Raw genomic sequence first — 20,298 nt, 5'->3', positions numbered from 1 at the left:
TATATATATATATATATACCTGAATTAATTTAAACTAAAAATGGTTGAATTTAGATAAGTAATGTGTGTTTCTGCGGGTTTTATCATCACTTGTGTTGCAGCAAAATAAGCCCATACCCCTGAAAAAACAGGCTTTGATCTTCCCTGTTATTACAGGCCAAAGCTCTTAAACAAAAGCCAGATGATATCAGTAAACAATCATTTCCCAAAGGGTTTATTTTGCTCTCCTTTGCTGGTGATTGTGGAGTACCTACATATAAGCTAATTGCTGGTCTGTTTTAAGGACATAATTTGAGGTAAGGCTTTAAAAGAATATGCAGCAATATTTCAGTGTGAGAGATGAAGGGTGAAAACCACAAAGAGTTGTTGTTCATGAAACCAAACACTGACCACACCCTATAAAGCAGAGGTGGTGACTGGATTTTGCATAGCAAAGCAGACTTCTTGTCATTACATGTGAACTACAATGGAATTACTTTGCATGTTTCTGTATAGAGAACCAACAAGGTCGCTCTGTGCAGAAGCAGTGCATCTCTGCTCTTTCCACTTGTTCTATTTTACAGGGACTTTGTTTCCGATAATCTGATTTCTAGGAAAGACGACATTAGGCCTTAAATTTTCATCCACACTTACAAGTTTCATCCTTGTCTTCTCTGCCTCTCATCTGAATTGATTTTTTTTTATTATTATAATTACAGAATGGGAAGAAAAAAAACATTGTTAGTGTGTAAGTTCATAGGAGAAGTAAATAAGGGGAGATTTAGTTCAGACCTCTGATGCCAACAGGTTGCATGATTGAATGAATTGGGGGTTCGACAAAATAAACAGCCAAAAAATATAACTCACTATCCTTTCTGTCCCACTGTTTTTTAGGTTATTAAACCTTTGCTTTATGTTTAAAAATGTGGTCAGTTTTAGTCGGTGGCTATAGTGACCAATCACTGCCACGTTGTGTGGAAAAACATGTGGTTGGCAATGAATGAAAATGAGTCATGGATGAGCTGTTTCAGCTGCACTTATTTAAGCATGATGAGTAAAGCTTTCTATCATATCCTTATAATATATATATATATATATATATATATATATATATATATAATATATATAAAAATATATACTTTTAGGAGTAGTTTAATTTGCCGTACTTGTTACTTTTACTTGAGTAATATTCTTGTAAAGTATCACTATGAGTAAAATCTTTGACTACTCTGTCCTCTGTGAGTAATTTGAACTAGTCCAGGATCATATAAACATACGGTAAACAGTAGAAATTATCAATGGGAGTTCTCTAGCCTGTCCTAAAATATATAGAGTTCTCACTGTAAGGATTTGTTTATGTGTAACAAAAAAAAAAGGTAAAAGTATTTCAACTGTATGAATTTGTCCTTCTATATTTATGATATTTNTTATGGCTCTGTTATCCGTAGTATTACTTTGCATCTAGGAATTTTATTCCCCATCTCATTTCCAAGACCAACTTTGCCTCCAGAGTTAATAACCACATTACTCTATTTGAATGACCATTAATGCAAAAGCAAGAGTGGAGTAGAGGTTTATAAAATAGTACTCTAATGAACCACTGTGAATATATTCAGTTTAAGAAGTTCCTTTATAAATACTTGTTTTAAGAATTTTTTTTTAATGTAGAATAAACAAAAACCTTTGAAACCTTTACTTTAGAAAATTAGACCAAATACCTTAAAGCTGCAAAGCATTCAAGAAAATTACAAAGAAAAACATGTTTTTATTATTTCTCTTTATCTTTTTAAGTAAAAATTTAAATAAACAAAAAATAAACAAAATCAAAAGGCTTTTATATATTATTCTATAGTTTAAAAACATGAACAGGTCATTTAAAAGTGTTTTCCATATTAGAAAAACACTTTTCCTGTGACAAACAAGCAAAAACATTTTGAGTAACCAACTTGTTTGATAGATGAGGAGAGAGCAGAGTTTCTGCTGTGGCTACTGATGGTATCCAAATAAGCAGTTAACATCCAGGCCATCATGCATCAGCTGTTTGTTAGCATAAGTTTTAAGTGGAAAAGACATATTTTACAGTGTTTTTCTTGTCATGAGTTCTACATCACTAAAAAAGGGCAGCCAGTTTCTTTTAACATGTGTAGCCTTGCTAATTACATCAGAAGAACCCAGTTTTTCTTTCTGTGTTCAAGGCAAATGGGTAACCACACAACAAAAGTTGCAAACCAATTAGTGTATAGAATGAAGAGCTTTGGAATTTTTGAACACTTATCTGTGATTAACTAGAGAATGAAGAAATCAACTTTAAAATTAGACATACATTTTTTTATCTCATAGTCATGGTGCTTTAGCTACATTTTATCTTTCCAATCCTTTCCTTGTTGATCAACACACAGGCCAGACTAATGTTTGCCTCAAATAAAACAGAGAAAAACCAGGACTACAACAGTAATGTTCTTTTGAATGATGAGTCTAAACTGATTTAGCGGGATTCTCATGAATAAATTGAGAAAATGAAGAATAATTTAAAGCTGCAGCTGAAATAGGAAGAATGACACCAGTAAATCAGCATGGATTTCTATGAGATCATTTTAGAAACCTCATAATGTACCTTGTAATACAAAGGGTCTGTTGCATATTTGAACCTCTGAATGTCAAGGCGTTCATACCAGAATCCAGATATGTAATGGGGTGTTATAGAACAAAGAATATCTCAGAGCATTAGTTGTTTTCTCACCTCAATGTTCTAGAGTTAGGCTGCAAAACTTCAATTATATCAGGTACCTTCAGCATTATCAACTCTCTAGCTGTACAAATGAAACATTTGTTTTCATCATTTTATTTACAAAGAGTTCACTATTCTTGGACAATATCCTTGCTCTCATTTGGTTGCAGTTTTAGCCCATTTTTACACTTATATAACATAATTCCTCTATATATTACATAATACCTCTACTTAACATGATGTGCTTATTTTGGCTCCTGAGAGCCAGATACATTGCCTTGGTAGACTAGGTTCACTCCATGAGCTTTGAGTTTGATAAATGGGTTCTGGATAAATGATTTTCACAGAAAGCATCTTAGATCTACTATTGTCTGGAAAAGAAAGCTAACAGAACTGAGTTAAGCCCTGCTAAAGCTGCCTGTCTGTATTCCTATCATAGATAGGCAGCAATATGCCCCCTCGGCTATTGGTAACTCTTAGAGACAAGTAAAAGTCCTTAAATGACACCTCAAATCAAACCTTTATGGAAACAGAAAAGTCCCATGGCTACCAATATTAGCTTTTTAATATAATAACAGGTCCTATACTCATACTACTGATATTCTTTGAATTAATATAACAAAGGCAGTGGCAAGATGAAAGTTATTTTTTCTTTTAAAATATGTGACTAATTAAGTGACTAGGGAAACTTATCTGACTAATTAAGTGACTAGGGAAACTTATCTAGATATTCATTACTTCTTGTTTTTTTTTTTAGGGCATTCATATGAAATAACACAGAGGTCCATTAGAAACTTTTAAAAATGGGAAAGACAGGGATCACATCGTACAAATAAGGCGGGTGTATGTTGACCTGTTTGTCAGAGAGTGTCTACAAGAACATAACTGTTCCCATAAATCTGACTGTATCCACCATTAGAACAATAATTAACATGTTTTGAACTGGAATGTGGTGAAAACTAAGGTTGCTCTCCCTGTCATGCACAATGAGTAAGAGTATGGTCAGGGAGGTAGCCTTAGAGAATTTAACCTCTTTTTGCAATTAAGAATACGCAACTTTAAAAAAAGCACAGATACATTTCTTTATATGTTTTTTTTGTGTGAATTTCCCCAATATGGGATAATTACAGCTATTTTATTCCATTCTTTTTCAAAATAGCTGAGGAGCATAAAGGCAGAGACTGATGGGGTGAAAACAATAAGCAGGGGAAAACTAGGACAAACACAGCAAAGAAGAAAGCTAACAAAATATAATACAAAATAAACATAAGAAAGTATCAGGAACCAGGTCAAAGGTTAATTAACTGAAAAAGTTGCTGCTGACAGGAGAGAATATACAGAAATGATAACAAGTAAAGTAGAGATAAGGACATTATCCCCAAAAGGAATTAGTAACAAAATATGGAAAGCGCTATAGAACATAATAAAAAATCAAGAAAATGCTGAAAAACATTAACAGAGCACATTTGGCTCATGACACAAACTCTATTTACGTATGATTATTTCTTTGAGTGTAAAAGACAGTTTTAGCTGATCGGCTTTAATTAATGATCCTGCGTGGTTGCATTGGTTCAAAGGGACATAATAAAGCTGATAAGTACTACTATAGGTGTATTTGAATATGAGTCAGTGCTTTTTCCTGTCCAGCACATTTGCCTACTTAAACCCATACCTTTCTCTGTGATTGGGCAGAGTCATGACAGACCCTGGAAATGCAAAAGTAGGCAAATCTATTATGAGAACCGTCTGGGTGAGAACTGTAGCTTCCTTAGTTTATCAGACAGGAAATCATCTCCTGAATGATCAGATGAGGATACAACAATCTCCGTAGCATACAGTTTTACATGGTATGTATAAGTTATGAAGGTACCGGGAAGAAAGCTACTAATGAAAATCTATGTGTTAAATATCCTGCATCCATGTTTTTTTTTGTTTGTTTTTTGTTTTTTATCCAAAAAAGCAAAGCTGTGAGCGTTGAAGCAACATGGAGTACACTTTCAGAGCAGTAACCCGCAACCCGGGGATTATAATCTGGAGAGTTGAGGTAAATGAGTTTTTTTCTTCTGTTTATTTAATGCCCTTATTTAATGGTAACCTGCAGCACATTCTGAGAGGTAAATTCAGTCGTACTGTAAGTAAAAGTGTTTTGTGGTCATCTCTGTGCAACAGAAAATGGAGTTGGTTCAAGTTCCTGAGAAGTCCTTTGGAAACTTCTATGAGGGTGACTGCTATGTACTTCTGTTTGTAAGTCTCATATTGCAATGCTCATTTACGTTTTTCAAAATGATCTAAAAGATTCATCTCTTATTGAGCTGCATCCTACTGAAGTCTTTACATTTCCATATACCGGTATGTTGATGCACACATGGATTCTACATTTTTCTTTTTCTCCAGACACAGAAGCTGAAAAGCTCCTTGAGTTACAACGTTCACTTCTGGATAGGCTCAGAGTCCAGCCAGGATGAGCAGGGGGCAGCTGCTGTGTACACCATACAGCTGGACGACTTCTTAGGCTCAGCCCCAGTGCAGTACAGAGAGGTTCAGCACAATGAGTCGGATACATTCAAGGGATACTTCAAAAATGGGATCATGTAAGCCAAAGATATTTTTACATATCGATTTTAAGAGAAAGTAAAAAATTCTTCTCACATTTTTTTCTGTTTTGTTTAGCTATAAGAAAGGTGGAGTTGCAACTGGCATGAGGCACACAGAAACCAATGCTTATAACATTGAGAGGCTGCTTCATGTAAAAGGCAAGAAGAGAGTCGTTGCAAAGGAGGTAAGCAACACATTATATATAAAGGCAACACATTGCAAAAGTATTCCTGCCTCTTAAACCTTTTTAACATTTTGCAACATCTCAGGCATAAGCTTCAGGGAATGTATGTGATAGAGCAACACAAAGATGCATTGGCTCGCAAAGATGCATAGACTCGCAAAATAGAAGGATATTCAATTATGTATAGACACAAAATATTTTTTAGAGTGTGCAATGTGGTTGCATTTAGACATCCATGTCAACACTTTTTGCTGCGACACAGCTGCAGATCACTTTTCCCACCTAAATATTGAAATTCTGATTTGATCTTCTTTAAAAGAAAAGCTCAAAATATCTCAGATTGGATCGTAAGGTTAGCACACATCGCTTTTCATGTAATGCCGCAAATAAATTAGATTTAAACAATGGCAGTATAGCGCTGTCAGTATATTCAGTGCTGCTGTCCTGTTGAAGGTGAGCTTGGATGAGGTTTCAACAGCTTTTCTTCCAGCATCTCCAAGTAGCTATTTAGCTCTTCCCATATACTCTGATCAGCCTCCATTAAATAGAGCATTGCCACTACATGGTGCTCTAACCCATTCTTCTCTGTTTGTATATTGTGTCCAGGTTTAAGTTCAGTGTTTGGCTTGTTCATCAAACAGCTGTTTGCCTATGGTCCAAAAAGGTCACATGTTGTGCGTCCTGCTCTATGGACACTTCTAATAGCTTTCTTTAAAATAAATCATAAATCCTTTCTATTCTACTTCACTGTTACCTCATGTGCTACCTCTGCACTGCTCTTTCTCATACAGTCCCAATGCAAATTGTTGAATCTTGTGTTTCTCAACTAGTTGTTTGGATGTTGGTTTCAGGTGGAGATGAGCTGGAAGAGCTTCAACCTTGGAGATGTGTTTCTGTTAGACCTCGGCAAGACCATTATCCAGTGGAACGGACCCAAGAGCAACAGGCAGGAAAGGCTTAAAGTACGGTTCCTCTGACTGAATAAGTCCCTATATCAGTGTTTGGACATAGGACTCATAAAGATATTAGATCAGACACAGCAAACGATAACATGAATGATGCATCAGGAAGAAGCACCCCCCCCCCATTTTTTGACATTTTACAACCATTACCCAGCTAACTAAACACTGCTCACATTTTCAGTTCATGCTCATCAATATCATAAAGATTTGCATCATTGCACGACTGTAAATTTCACCACAATTCATTCTTTATCCAGCCAAAGCAGCTAAATCACCGTAGCAACGTTGAGAGACATGAAAGGGCACAGTTAAAAACTAGGAAAGTAATCCTTGGAGTGCATATTGTCCAGATATTTAGTGTCATAACTTCCCCAAAAGAAAACTTGTAAAGAGATAGTTCAGATTGTTAGTACTCTAAAAGGGGAAACTCTGATACAAAACAGGCACAATGACGTTGGATGGCTTCACTGGAAATAAATCGAAATCTAGATAAGTCATTTTTTCTAAAAGTAAGTGCATTTGTCCTTGGATTGAGGAGGTAAAAGCGATTACATTTAATCATTTGATCAATTTACAATGGCCATTTCCATTGTAAATGGCTAGTGGAACAAGACAATTTACACTTAAAATAAGTAAAAGGCATTTGCATTGTCTTATTTCAAGTGCATGTTATCTAATTATCTTATTTTAAGAGTAAAAATAATCATTCCATTGGCAAACTACCTCATTTACCTACTCAAGCTAAGGGTAAATACACTTTATTTAAGAAATTTTTACTTGTTTCTAGATCGTTTTTCCAGTGTTTAATTACTTTACTCCTGCTTGGAATTTGCTTCAAGTTTGTAGGAAAAATGTCTGAATTTGTCTTTTTGAAAACTGTATTACTTTAAATCTTGCACTTTATCTTCTTTTTCCAGTGTCCATGATGGTAATGCCTGTAATTCTGAATAATTCTGAATTACTGTTACAAATTGCACTCAACATAACAAAAAACTGTTTTTCTTTTATTAATTTGTGTTTGTTATTGACCTCTTGGCCGAGTCACCCTTTTAAATGAGTCTTTGTTATCAATGTATTGGGTGTTATTTTCTTACTGTTTTAATAAAGGCTGATTAATAAATAATAAATGGCTAGAGAAGGCCAGATAGACCAACAAATTGTGAATCTTCAAACCCCATAAATAAAAGGAAGAGGTAAATAAATTAAATTATAACAAAGAATCCAGACCAAAGCATAAAAACATCTCTGCCTCCCAGGGTATGTTGCTGGCCAAAGACATTCGAGACAGAGAGAGAGGAGGCCGGTCAGAGGTCAGAGTGATAGAAGGAAACGCCGAGAGTAACTCTCCTCAGATAATGGAGGTCATGAAGAATATTCTTGGTGAAAAACCCTCCAGCCTGCCAGATGGGAAGCCGGATGAGACTGTCGACCAGGAAGTAAAGGGAAAACTCACACTTTACCGGTAGGGCGCTCCATTCATCTGTCTTCAAAACCTTAGTGTGGATGAGAGTCTGTCCATTTGTTGGTTATTGTTTGAATGTTTGTCTTTGATTTCAGCGTGTCAGATGCAGATGGCCAAATGAAAGTGGAAGAGATCTCTACAAATCCACTAGTTCAGGATCTGCTCAACCATGAGGTGAATCAATACAATCCAGGTCCACTCAATCCTTTGTTTATTTTCATAAAGACAAGATTTAGGCTTTAAAATTTTTTTTTTTTTTTTGCCATAATAATACTGCAATCCTTCACATAGGAAGCCTGTTAGATATGAGGTTTAAAGCAGATTAATAACAATTTAAAAACAACCCACAAAGAAAATGCACAATAATAACCAAAACCAGCAGTCGTTTGCCACAGGATTATCTCTTAGCATATAAATTGAACAACAATCTCTAATTTTCTGAAGGTTTGTAACACTGCTTCCTTGCCTCTCTTATGCATCCTAAATTGGCAAATTTGAGATGATTATCCAGCATTACACGTCTGACAACAATGATAGATTTCAATATCAATCTTTAGATTTAAATCATAACTCACAATCAAAGATAGAACCATTGAAGAAAGGTGGAAGTATGAAGAACATCAAGGCTTTTCAAATGATGCTGCAATTGACCTGAAACAGAATCAGATTCCTTTCCAACTATATGGAAGGCTAGATTATCAACACAAATCTGGAATCTTTTACCAAAAAAATAAAAATACAAAAAATGATTTATACAGAAACTAAAAAATAAATGGGACAAACAAATTAGGCATGGGGTACAGATGTACCAATAATAATAATAAAAAAAAATTTTTTATTTTTTTATTTTACAATTTCAAAAATTAAAAGAGATACAAAAAAGTTTGATGATTTCCAGATGATAACTAATCATTTTAATCAAATTGTTTTGGTTTCTTTACCTCAATCAAGTTATCTTTTCAGTAAAGACAAAACAATTAGTTTGTGTGGCATAAGGGTGAAAAAGGTTATAAGTAAACATTAAATTTTTTATAGTTTAAAATTAATTTTGCCTTAACTTTCTCCAAAACCTTAAAAGAAGCAAATGCAATTCTTATTTAAGTCCACATGCTTCAATCAACTGCTCTGGTAAAAGCAGCCGAATACAGTTTTGTGTCAACCTCTTTTATAAAACAAAAACGATTTTTTTACATGTTCATCAATTACTAATGCAACTTTCATCTAATGAAATGTGAACCTTTATTTGCAATATATGACAGATACATATAGCAGAAAATGTAAGCTATAAGTGATAAAAATGGATGATTAAACTAGTGATTTTGATTTTATAAGAACATTATGCTTGCTTGGAGGTCTGCACATGCTAATTACATGCTTCCATTTAAAATAACAATTATCCACATGTTGTACAGGACTGTTTTATCCTGGACCAAGGAGGGAGTAAGATCTTTGTTTGGAAAGGGAAGAAAGCAAACAAAGCTGAAAGACAGGCTGCCATGTCCAGAGCTGTGGTGAGTGTCCCACATCAGCACAGATGAGGTTAGCTACCTTTTTCCCCCATTCGTTTTGTTTTCTGCCTGTTGCAGGACTTCATTAAAGCAAAAAACTACCCTATGACCACTAATGTTGAGTCAGTGCATGATGGCGGAGAGTCAGCTCTCTTCAAGCAGCTCTTCCAGAGGTGGACTGTGAAAGACCAGACGCAAGGCCTCGGAAAGGTGAACACCAGGGGCAAAATTGGTACGTTGGTATGACAAAAGAAAAATAACATTTGGAATATTACAACAAAAACAAAATGTCAGACTATGCCAGTCAGTCATTTTTTCCCCTCCACTTTGATGTTAGCTCACATCACACAAGAGAAATTCGATGCCTCCCTGATGCACGCCATGCCAGAGGTTGCTGCACAGGAGAGAATGGTAGACAACGGTGGAGGTCAGGTGGAGGTGAAGTATTTATTTGTTGTTGTTTTTTTTTAACCATACACCTCAAAATAAAAGGTGTTTTTACATTCCACTAATTGTATCACAGCCATATAGTCAAAGACAAAATACTCTTACAAAATTCTGTTTTTAAACTGAGAATCTGTGTATATTTCATATTCAGAATCTGAACTTTGGTGCAGGTTTCCAAACCTTAATCTTACCTCAGTGTAATTCCACCATCTGCTTTATTAAAACTAAAGTATTTTAAATTTGTGATGCATCAGACAGTTGAAGTAAAATTTATTTTTCTCATAGGGACAATGTCCAAATACTCAAAATACTATTTGATGAAATATTGAGACATCCATCCATTTTCTAACAATGGGCGAGAGGCAGGGTACACCCTGGACAGGTTGCCAGTCCTTCGCAGGGCAACACAGAGACAAACAACCATTGACACACACTCACACCTAAGGAGAATTTAGAGAAGCCAATTAACAGTCATGTTTTTGGACTGTGGGAGGAAGCTGGAGTACCCGGAGAGAACCCGATGCATGCTCAGGGAGAACATGCAAACTCCATGCAGAAAGAATCGAATCGAACCCAGAACCTTCTTGCTGCAAGGCAGCAGTGCTACCCACGGCGCCACTGAGCAGAAATATTGACACATTTCTTTGAAAATCAAAATCAAAAGTTGCATTATTTGGTTTAAAATTAAGTGATAAATGCATAAACAATAAAACAGCTTGTACATTGATTCCCCAAAACAACAAAACAGCTAAAGGTTAGGAAGATATTAAGTCCTTTATTTTCAATTACATTCTGAACTACTACCTCTATTAACCCCTTGAGCCCTTAGAACCTGGTACCGAGCCCATCTGACACCTGCTCACGTTGATCCAGTTATAGAAATGGCCAAAATACAGTCACATGGTTTTTCATCCACACACCTTTAAAATGGGGCTTTACAATTTCTAAAACATGTTTAAAAATATGTTTTTACTTTAAGTGCTTTTTGTTTTATAGCTGTGTAAACAGATAAAATGAGATTTAAAATTCCACCTGACATATGTGACTCTGCGAGAGTAATGCAACAGAAGGTTTTCATATTTAGCCACAACCCATAATGGGCAGCATCACTGGAAACTATAGGCTCAGACCTTTCCAAGGAGCGGTCGGAGGTAATTGTGCAACCATTTAGGATGATGTAACTGGCATCCATTACATAAGTTTGCTCTGTTATTCTTGTTTTCCGTTCAATTCTATGAAATTATTGTGTGTTCAATGATGAATTTTAATAGAAACAACGGCTAACTCTTAGGAGCAAAGGCTTTGCCTTATGCAGAAGATCTCCAATAATGTAAATCAGCATACTTGTCTTGCCTGATTCCCTTTTATAAATGGAAAAAAGGAATTTGGCACAATTTGGCCACTTTTGGCACCGCACTGCCCAATAAAACTTTTGTGGAACAAACTTGCTTCAGCTCATTCAGTCCAAATTTGCTCGAGTTATAATCAAGATGCAGATCTATAAAGCCTGAGGGTTCGTCCAGAGCTTCAAAAAGGGTTTCATGATGTTTTGCGGTGTTTATTTTGGAATAAATATTAGGGAGGCTATACATCAGACATGATGACATTTAAAATAGTGATTCCAATTGAAAAATATTCCTCAATGCCTTTTTGTCATACAAATACAAACAATTGTATTTCCAGTTTATATCTTGGAAGCTGCCCTTGCTTTAATTCACATATGTAATTATAGGCGGAATTTGCTCCTAAGACCCTCTGGGCTAAACCTGCTGCAGATTTTTCATACTTTATGACCTGGGTTTGTTACATTTGTTTCCTGGATTAATTCAGTTTTTTTCAGATGTAATCTTTAAGTTAAAAGGCCTTAGTGTAATTCTGGAACAGCTGGATATGACATTAAAGAAATCTAGAAACCTGTATCAGTCAATCTCTGATCGGCTGTGTTCTACTTTTAATTCTATTTCTAGGCCTATTTTACGTATTATCTTCTATAGACTTTATAAACTTTAAAATGATCTATTCAACCAGCATAAAGGGCGACTAAAACTTAGTGGTGTAATTACTGGCGTTCACAGACATTTCTGGGGGAAGGTGCTCAGGTTGAAAATAGGACACCTTATGTAAATCCCTTTATTGTCTCACAATGGGGAAATTGACTCTCTCTCACCTTATACGTCGCATTGAGACGCCAACAGCCGAACGCCGTCTGATGCTGATGTTTAGCGATCTTCCGCAGTCCATAGGTAGCAATGCCACATTGGTGTCACTTAAATAAATTACAGTTTCAAATTCACTGATATATTTAAAGCCCAGGATTCCAGAATATGTTCAAGTTAATTGGGTGTATATGACAATTTGCAGATGAACTGAGATTTACATTTAAAATATGAAAAAAAACATCTCTTTTATCTTATTTCAAGTAAGTAATATGTTTTAGTATTATTTTTAAACTTTAAAACTCCAATTCCAGAGACAGATCATCATTTTTTTCTGTTCAGAATAAAGATAAATACAGTTAATTTTACATATGTTCATTTTTAGCAGTCCAAGACAGTAATTGAAAATGTGGCCTAATCTGCAGGCCCCACTTTACTTGAATAGAACTTAATTAAAGTCATTTTTTATGAATTGTGATAATTTGGCCTTATGTTTGCTTTTAAATTAAATGTTTAACAGACAAAAGGTCACTTGTGTGCTATAGCTGTCATTAAAAATCAAATAGATGTCATCAGGGAGTCCCTGACAGGGACCATCACAGCAAATCAATAATTAAATCTATGAATGCTTTAAGTTATATACCGGTATATATATTTTTAATCAAAGAGTTTTACTTTAAACCATGTCTTGGCACCTGGTAGAGGCAATTAAATATGTTATGCTGTGAACTAACCAGCTGGTGAAGGAGGTAAATACACTTGCTTAGTTACCTAGACGGTTAGCTGGCCTTTCACCAGGTCAAGGCTCTGTTGAGGTGGTGCTACTTCTCTCATGGAGCAAATTACAAAAATCTAGACTCTGGTTGATAGGTTTTAAATTCAGAAATTGAATTTTGGGCCAAAGACTGATCAGAAAAACAAACAAAAATGATTTCAGGAGGGCATTTTTTTGTCCAGAGGAAAAAAATGGCAGGTGCTCTATCACCACCTAGTGTCTATCTGTGCACGTCCCTAATGATTGCTGAATTTTATGCATTATCTGCAACTATGAATATGCATTAGATGTTTTTGTGATGCTTCATCTGCTGGATCAGGTCTCTCTTGGACATCACAATTTATTTTCCATAAAATTCACCCTTTATGAATGCCATACATAAAACAAAAACATGTGTTGCTGGATATTGTTATTGCATAACTGTTTTTAAATGAAAAAAGACCATTTAGTATCAGCTGCCTTGCACAGTAAAATAACAGGAATAAGAATCGATGGCCTTACCTTCAGCAATTATTCATATCATGATGTAATATTTATTATTGCCTGAATATGGTGAATAGCCTATAAAGTGTTACCATTTGATTTTTTACTTTATTACGGGAATACTAGGAAGGTTTGAAACCCTCTAACCACCACAATTTACCCTCTGTCATATTTTGGTTTGAAGGATCCATAGTCTGAATGGGGTAAAATTTAAAAAATAATCAAGGAAAAACAACGTAGGAGATCACTGGACAAATGTTGACCTGTCGTAGCAATGGAAGAAGAGGAAATGTGGAATAAACAGACATAGAGCAGTCAAACAGTAGGAACCATTAATGAAAGGAATAAATCAGGTAGGTTGTATGTTTTAGTGAGATGAGAGAAAAGGCCCAGAGAGCTGCTGATTAATTAGATCAGATCTAAAAACATTTGAGGGGAATTAGGGAAATCCAGGGAGCAAACAGAGTAAAACTCAATGGAGAAATCTAACAAAGAGTGATCCTAAGAAAGAAGCTAAGAATATTATCTACAATGAATAAACTAAAATTGTTTCAACTAGAAAAGCTTAATTTAAGATAAAAAAAAACTGAAAGAGAAATAAAATCAAAGTAGATGTTAGGGATCCCAACATCCACTCATTCCTTAGGATATCTTTGGGAATGGGCATCGAAATTAACAACAACTCAATTTATAGCTACTGCAAAGTCATTATCCTGCAGGACAATCTGCCGTTTGGACAGCCTCCCAGCAATGAGGGTTGTCTAATGGCTGAGGTTTCAAAGCAAACCATAAACACTGTGCGTAGAGTCAGTTTGTTCAGCATTTTTATCTTTGCATCATTTAGTATTTTCTTAGATTTAAAGCTTTGCTCACATACTGCCTGCTGTTGTGACCTCAAAGCTAATTTTCCACTAATTTATTAACTGCTCTTTATTGGATGTGTTCACGTCTACCAATGTGGGAACATTTTCTGCCTGTCATGATTCAGATGTACCGTAAATAAAGGGGATATTGCATCCATTTTTTGAGCTTAATGTTTCTCTTAGTTATCGTTAGAATCATATTTAAAGTCAAACTACATGTTCTGAGCATGAAAGAAAAAGAAAGGAGCAGAGAGCAGCAGTGGAAACACCTTAAAGTTGTCAGAAAAGGTTAATTGCATAATGTTCAGAAAATGTACCAGTTAAAAAGGAAGGGATCAGGGGCTGATGTTGTTTGAGAACGGGAGCTTGGAGACTACACAAACAGACACCTCAAAAGGAATTTAAAAGCTCACCATGGTGACTTAAGTCTTATGATTCACTGCAGAATAACATTAACGCTTGAGAATAAAAATTTAAAAATCAGGTATATTTTAAAAAGTTCTGACCAGAATCATCACTCCTAAGGTAGACTCACACTGGAGTGATTGATATCCATGTGATCTGGTGCCTGTAGGAGCAACACACTGCCAGTATAAGTATTTATTTAGCTTTCTATTTCCCATACAGCCCTGTGACTCGCTTGCAGCCATGGTGATCTGAACAGATAATGGGTGATACACCATATTCTGTGCCCCATCATATATTTAGACCCGTGAGGTGCAGAATATGTTCTAACATTGGTTAAGCGGATAGACACTCTTCCTATTTTATAATGCAGTGAAGCAAGCTGAGTGGATTTTTGTAGATTCAACAGCAGGGGGTTGAAACATTAGTAGACCAATGACAGGTGACCAAAACCTCTGCATTCAGTGTGAACACACCGTCGATCGGTTTTTGTTTAAATCACAGGGGTTAAGCTGAACGGGAACTTAGGAACATGAGAATGCTATATATAATAAGAACACAACTGCAGCCAAATATTGTCATGTTCATTTGGCAAAGACACTAAGAAAAAAAAGCATTTCAGATGCAGGAATTTTGTTATTAGTTTCAGGGGTGCGTAAAGAGGAGTCCTCTAATAATGGAAGTCTTTTTCTCCAATGAGTGGGCATACATTTTTAATGTATAATTTTTTTTAATAACTTTGAATCTCTTTATATTTTTCTGGCTCTTAGACATGATGATGTTTAGTCAACTTAGTTAACTCCTGATTTCCTTAAGGTGTGGAGAGTGGAGAACCTGGAGCTTGCCCCAGTGGACCCAAAGGGATATGGATACTTTTATGGAGGAGACTGCTACCTGATCCTCTACACCTACCTAGTTAACAACAAAAAGTGTTATCTGCTGTACATGTGGCAGGTGAGGATATGGTAACTCCATTACTTTATATCTAGCTGCCTCGTCTTTGTGTGGTGAGATATTTCTGTGCTTTTTCATTTGTGTCCTTAAGGGGCGCAACGCCACACAGGATGAACTGGCAGCTTCGGCATTTCAGGCTGTGAACTTAGATCAGAAATACAACGGAGAGCCAGTTCAAGTGAGAGTAACAATGGGAAAGGAACCAAGACACTTCATGGCAATGTTCAAGGGAAAAATGGTTATTTTTGATGTAAGATGGCATTTATATAATTGTGTTGAAATTAACCTAATGCCAACCATGATGCTCAGTGCTTTTCTGTTGTTTCAGGGTGGCACATCCAGAAATGGATGCTCTGATCCTGAGCCTCCAGTAAGGCTTTTCCAGGTCCGCGGCTCTGACCAGTCCAACACTAAAACCTTTGAAGTTCCAGCGCTGGCCACCTCCCTGAACTCCAACGATGTGTTTCTGCTTAAGAGCCAAACAGGAATTTATCTGTGGTGTGGGAAGGTGAACAAGACGCATCAACGATACAACCGATTCCTCATGCATTTGTTTGTTTGTTTACAACGGATTTGGTGCTCTGCAAATTAATTTAATGCAGCTTGAGGTTTCTCATATTTTGTCATGTTACAATCAAAAACTTCTATGTATTTGGGGATTGCAGGTGATATTCCAACACAAAGTAGCGCTTAGTCATAGGAACAATAATTTGAACAGTGATGCACACTCCTGTATTTAACCCCCTAGACTCTAACTCCACAAATAAAATCTAGCCTATGAAATTGTTTTCAAAATATAACTGTTGGCTTTTCTCTCTAGGCCTCAGAGGTTTTTTTAGGTAGCATGATGTGAACAAATGGCATCATCATGACAAACAAACCCAGCAGTAGGTCATGGAGAAAGCTGTGTTTTAGCAGTGTAGAGTAGTTTAGGGTTATAAAAAAACATTTTAAACCTCGGTGGTGTCATGGAGCCATCTGTAATCCAACATCTGAAATAAAAAGCGCTTTGCCGAACTTGAAACTTTCCAAGAGATGGCAGTCCATTCAGACTGACAGTCCAGGCGAAGCTACAATTTTTTTTGCCATATCTTTACTACCTCTTGACATCAAGGCACTGACATTGGTCTTTTTTCTCCCAAATAACTTAAAGAGGCTTTAAGTTTTTGCTGGAAAAAAAAGCCTTTTTATTTCCCTTATGACTAAAACATTGTTTGAAGACCAGACTTGTCCAACACACATGAAACAAATAGCTCACTTACCTCCTCAGTAAGCAGTCAGTTCCTCCAGATTCCTCTCAATCATCTAATTACTCAGGTATGTTGAACCAAGGGCACATCTAAAAGTTGCAGGATACTGGTCCTCAGGAACTGGAATTGTCCACCCCTGCTCTACTAGGTTTATGTTCTAGATTATCGTGTGTCTAGCTTTATCCGTCTTCCCACCAACTTTCAAAAGTCCATGTTAAAGAGAACCATCTCCGCAGCCTGATCCTACCACCGCCATGTTTAACTCTTAGGCTATGTCCACAAAGCAATTCCAATATGAATCTAATCTTTTCAAATGTAATCTATGTCTGAACGGCCAGATCGCATTCATCCGACCTGAACATTATTAATACTCAACAAAGGTCACTGTTCTGCATTTTGCTGCACAGAAGGGGAACGAAAAACAACAACCATGACTGATGATAATTAAATTTTTAAACATCTTGAAAAGATATAGTTTTTAAGGTTGGGAAAGATCGCTAGATGTGCTCCAGCATTACCATCCATGTTTACTTTCCTAAACACAGAGCACGCTTGCTTGCGATGTCATTGCGTCCTCTACTGGCCAGGTGGGACCCTTGCGTTGTATGAATGCGGTTCACACAGGAGATCACGTACAAGCTGCATATATTTGTAAATGTGAACAGCAAGGCAAACAAAAAAAAGCGGATATCACAAAAAAAATGAAATTGAGCATTAAGGCCTGCAGAGTGAACGTAGCCTTAAGGCTGATTTATACTCAGAAACTAGGTCGTCTGCGTGTGTCGGGACCCTCTTTCCACCTGGATCCCTGCTCTTTTTCGCCCTAATGTCCCTCCTCACCGCCTCAGCCGTATCTACACCCACAGCTAGTTCGGGATTGTCCCTCTTGCGTTGTGGAGTGGAATAACATATCTGCATCAAGCTCACTGCGACACACTGCTGCAGGAGCATAACCAGGCCTTTAGTGTTCCACTTCATACAACACTCTGCATGTAGACCTTAGAGTTTAATGCCGATCTCTTCTGAATAGCACACCCTCTTAAACATGTTTTCTCTGTCCCCTTCATTGGTTGCAAACACAAAAACTGTACAATGTTCCTAAAGTTTTCTTTTTTTTAAAGTTACTTTTCTCTTGATAATTTTACATATGGTTGTGATCCTGTTAAACTGCACGTAAACATTGGGGCTCATTTATTAGGGATCAAGTGGAGATGAGAGAGCCATGGCAAAGGAGGTGAGCTCTGTGATCGGCCTTGGCTCAGAAAGAGGTTTTGAAGAGATTGTAGCGGAGGGTCAGGAACCTGTTGAATTTTGGGAACTGCTTGGAGGAAAAGCTCCTTACGCAAATGACAAAAGGTAAAAAAACGACACAAATATCAGCGTTTATTTAACTTGTACTACAGCCTCAGCAGGAGACGCCCATCTGATGCTGTGTTGTTAAGCTTATGTTTTTGTTTCTGCAGATTACAGCAAATGGTTTTAGACCATGAGCCACGCCTGTTTGAATGCTCCAATAAGACAGGGCGTTTCACCGTCAATGAGGTGGCTCAGTTCACACAGGATGACCTCAGTGAGGATGACGTCATGCTGCTGGATACCTGGGACCAGGTAAGATGCAGAGCTTTTGATAAACAAGCTGTTTTTTTCCCCCTTTTTTGACTTAATCTCATTTTACATTTCTTTTTTTCATTGTCATCCTTAGTTGTTTCTGTGGATTGGCAAAGAGGCGAATGAGGTGGAGCGCAAAGAAGCTGTGGTCACGAGCCAGGAGTACCTGCGCACCCACCCTGGGAACAGAGATCCAGACACACCCATCGTCCTGATCAAGCAGGGCTTCGAGCCACCCACCTTCACCGGCTGGTTTGCTGCCTGGGATCCCTCTAAATGGAGCGTGAGTCTTTTCAGACGCAAGCCAACAACCATGTTGTTAATTTCTTTTTTATATTTCTTTTAAAAACAATTGCCTGTAATATAGGGAGGAAAGAGCTATGAAGAGCTGAAGAAAGAACTGGGAGAAGAATTGACACCCATTCTTGTTCAAACTGTAAGTGACTCAAAACCTTTTGGTAAACAGAAAACTTGCTGTTGCATTTAGTTTCATAATTAAGCTATATTATTAGCATTAAATGACTGACAGTTACTTTTCTTTAATTCAGTTACATATTTTGTAATCCAAAATTATAGATGTCTTTATTATATCTATCTTGTTTTCAACTTTATCAAGCACTCCTATTAATGAGGAATGCAGAGCAGCAGGTGGCGGCAGCATCTTAAAGGAAATCATTTTCCTTTGAGATGCTGCTTTGATGCTTAAATCCAAAGTTACAATACCACTGTTAAGAATAAAAAGTCTTTTTTTTTTTTTTTAGCAAAGATCTATCCTCCACCCTGCAACAATAAAAAGAAGAAGCATTTCCCTTAAATGCTGAAATGATGATTCATAGTCTGAGTCTCTACTTTTTTTCTTTTATTTATTTTTTTCCAGGAGGAAACCTCTGTGACAGAAAAAAACGTTCAGTCTTTCCCTCTTGACCTGTTGGTAAACAAACAAACCGAAGAGCTGCCTGAAGGTGTGGACCCCTCCGCAAAAGAGGTGTGTGTTTTATTGTACTTGTGAGAGGAAAAGATGATCACAGACGGTCACAATATGCTCAGCTGGATGAACTTATTTGTGCTTTTTAAATAAAATTTGTTAGTCTTTTAAACTCTTTTATTATTATCCGATTGAATTAATTCTCTAACAACAATCTGGATGATTATGAAATATTATGTTTATGTTGTACATTAACAGAGATACCCCTAAAAACATTTTGCACTTACAGGTTTTTCTCTGGGTTTATTTTTTTTTCAGAAGCACCTCTCTGATGATGACTTCAGCAGCGTATTTTCGATGACCAAAGATGAATTTGCAGGCCTACCACAGTGGAAGCAGCTGAACCTAAAGAAAGAAAAAGGCTTGTTTTGATGAGGCTTTGTACTGTGTTTTAAAGTTAAGAGGCAAATGTTTTCTATCATGGTTTAATTTTTTTCCCCCTTGTTTTAATTCTGAATGGCTTCTTGATGGCGTATTGCTTTGACTGCCATTAAAATCCAGATTTTTATGAAAAACTTCTGGTGAAATCCAACAACTGAGAAAGTTGGGATTTGTAAATGTGGTACTCTCAATAAGTACTGGTACCTCCGGTAATGATGTCTAAAAAAGCCTAAACATCCCTACAGTTCTGGCCACCCCACAGACTGTGCTTGATAACAAAAATAAACATTGAATTTGACTATTTATTGATTTTATTCATCAATGCTCAGACTGTACAGCCTTGTAAAAAGATTAGATAAATGTTTTATTAGGAAATATTAAGAAGTCTAAAAATGCTTTTTGTCTTTGGTAAAGATAGCAAGTAAAGACTTAAAGTTGTTTTACTCATTAAACTAAATATTTTAATAAACAAAATGAGAATATCTTTAGCACACCCAATGATCCTTTCTGGCTTTGACTTTTAGAGCTTCATCGGGTAACCATCTGCCCGTCTCCTTAGTTACATTCAGCTGT

At 36.5% G+C, this 20,298-nt stretch overlaps 1 protein-coding gene across 2 annotated transcripts; it reads left to right on the top strand.

Annotated features, from left to right (window-relative positions):
- The first annotated feature begins 4,448 nt into the window (after positions 1–4,448).
- On the top strand, positions 4,449–20,081 carry LOC107082118 (advillin-like). Of its 2 annotated transcripts, none has more exons than XM_015370625.1 (20): positions 4,449–4,554; positions 4,668–4,751; positions 4,877–4,951; positions 5,102–5,298; positions 5,378–5,486; positions 6,338–6,448; positions 7,705–7,910; positions 8,006–8,084; positions 9,323–9,421; positions 9,497–9,650; positions 9,756–9,856; positions 15,364–15,501; positions 15,593–15,751; positions 15,830–16,009; positions 17,950–18,107; positions 18,215–18,359; positions 18,454–18,642; positions 18,727–18,795; positions 19,237–19,344; positions 19,603–20,081. In XM_015370625.1, exons 2-20 carry the CDS (start codon positions 4,692–4,694, stop codon positions 19,714–19,716), a joined length of 2,451 nt encoding a protein of 816 aa, XP_015226111.1. In that variant the 5' UTR covers positions 4,449–4,554; positions 4,668–4,691; the 3' UTR covers positions 19,717–20,081. The 2 variants fall into 2 exon arrangements, with proteins under 2 accessions (XP_015226111.1, XP_015226112.1); XM_015370626.1 differs by having other exon boundaries at positions 4,479–4,554; positions 4,673–4,751.
- Positions 20,082–20,298: the final 217 nt, after the last annotated feature.

Source organism: Cyprinodon variegatus, unplaced genomic scaffold (genome assembly GCF_000732505.1).
Source record: "Cyprinodon variegatus isolate N-32 unplaced genomic scaffold, C_variegatus-1.0 Scaffold47, whole genome shotgun sequence".
In the NCBI taxonomy this organism is placed as follows: Eukaryota; Metazoa; Chordata; class Actinopteri; order Cyprinodontiformes; family Cyprinodontidae; genus Cyprinodon; species Cyprinodon variegatus.
The sequence above is the reverse complement of the archived record's forward strand: the minus strand, read 5'-3'. Positions and strand labels throughout refer to the sequence as shown.

What these genes read in the sequence shown, in the direction of transcription:
- LOC107082118 (XM_015370625.1), top strand. Translation starts at nt 4,692, where the DNA reads ATGGAGTACACTTTCAGAGCAGTAACCCGCAACCCGGGGATTATAATC. An exon ending in AGGATCTGCTCAACCATGAG is followed by an intron (nt 8,085 to 9,322) that starts GTGAATCAATAC and finishes CATGTTGTACAG; the next exon opens with GACTGTTTTATCCTGGACCA. An exon ending in GAAAAATGGTTATTTTTGAT is followed by an intron (nt 15,752 to 15,829) that starts GTAAGATGGCAT and finishes CTGTTGTTTCAG; the next exon opens with GGTGGCACATCCAGAAATGG.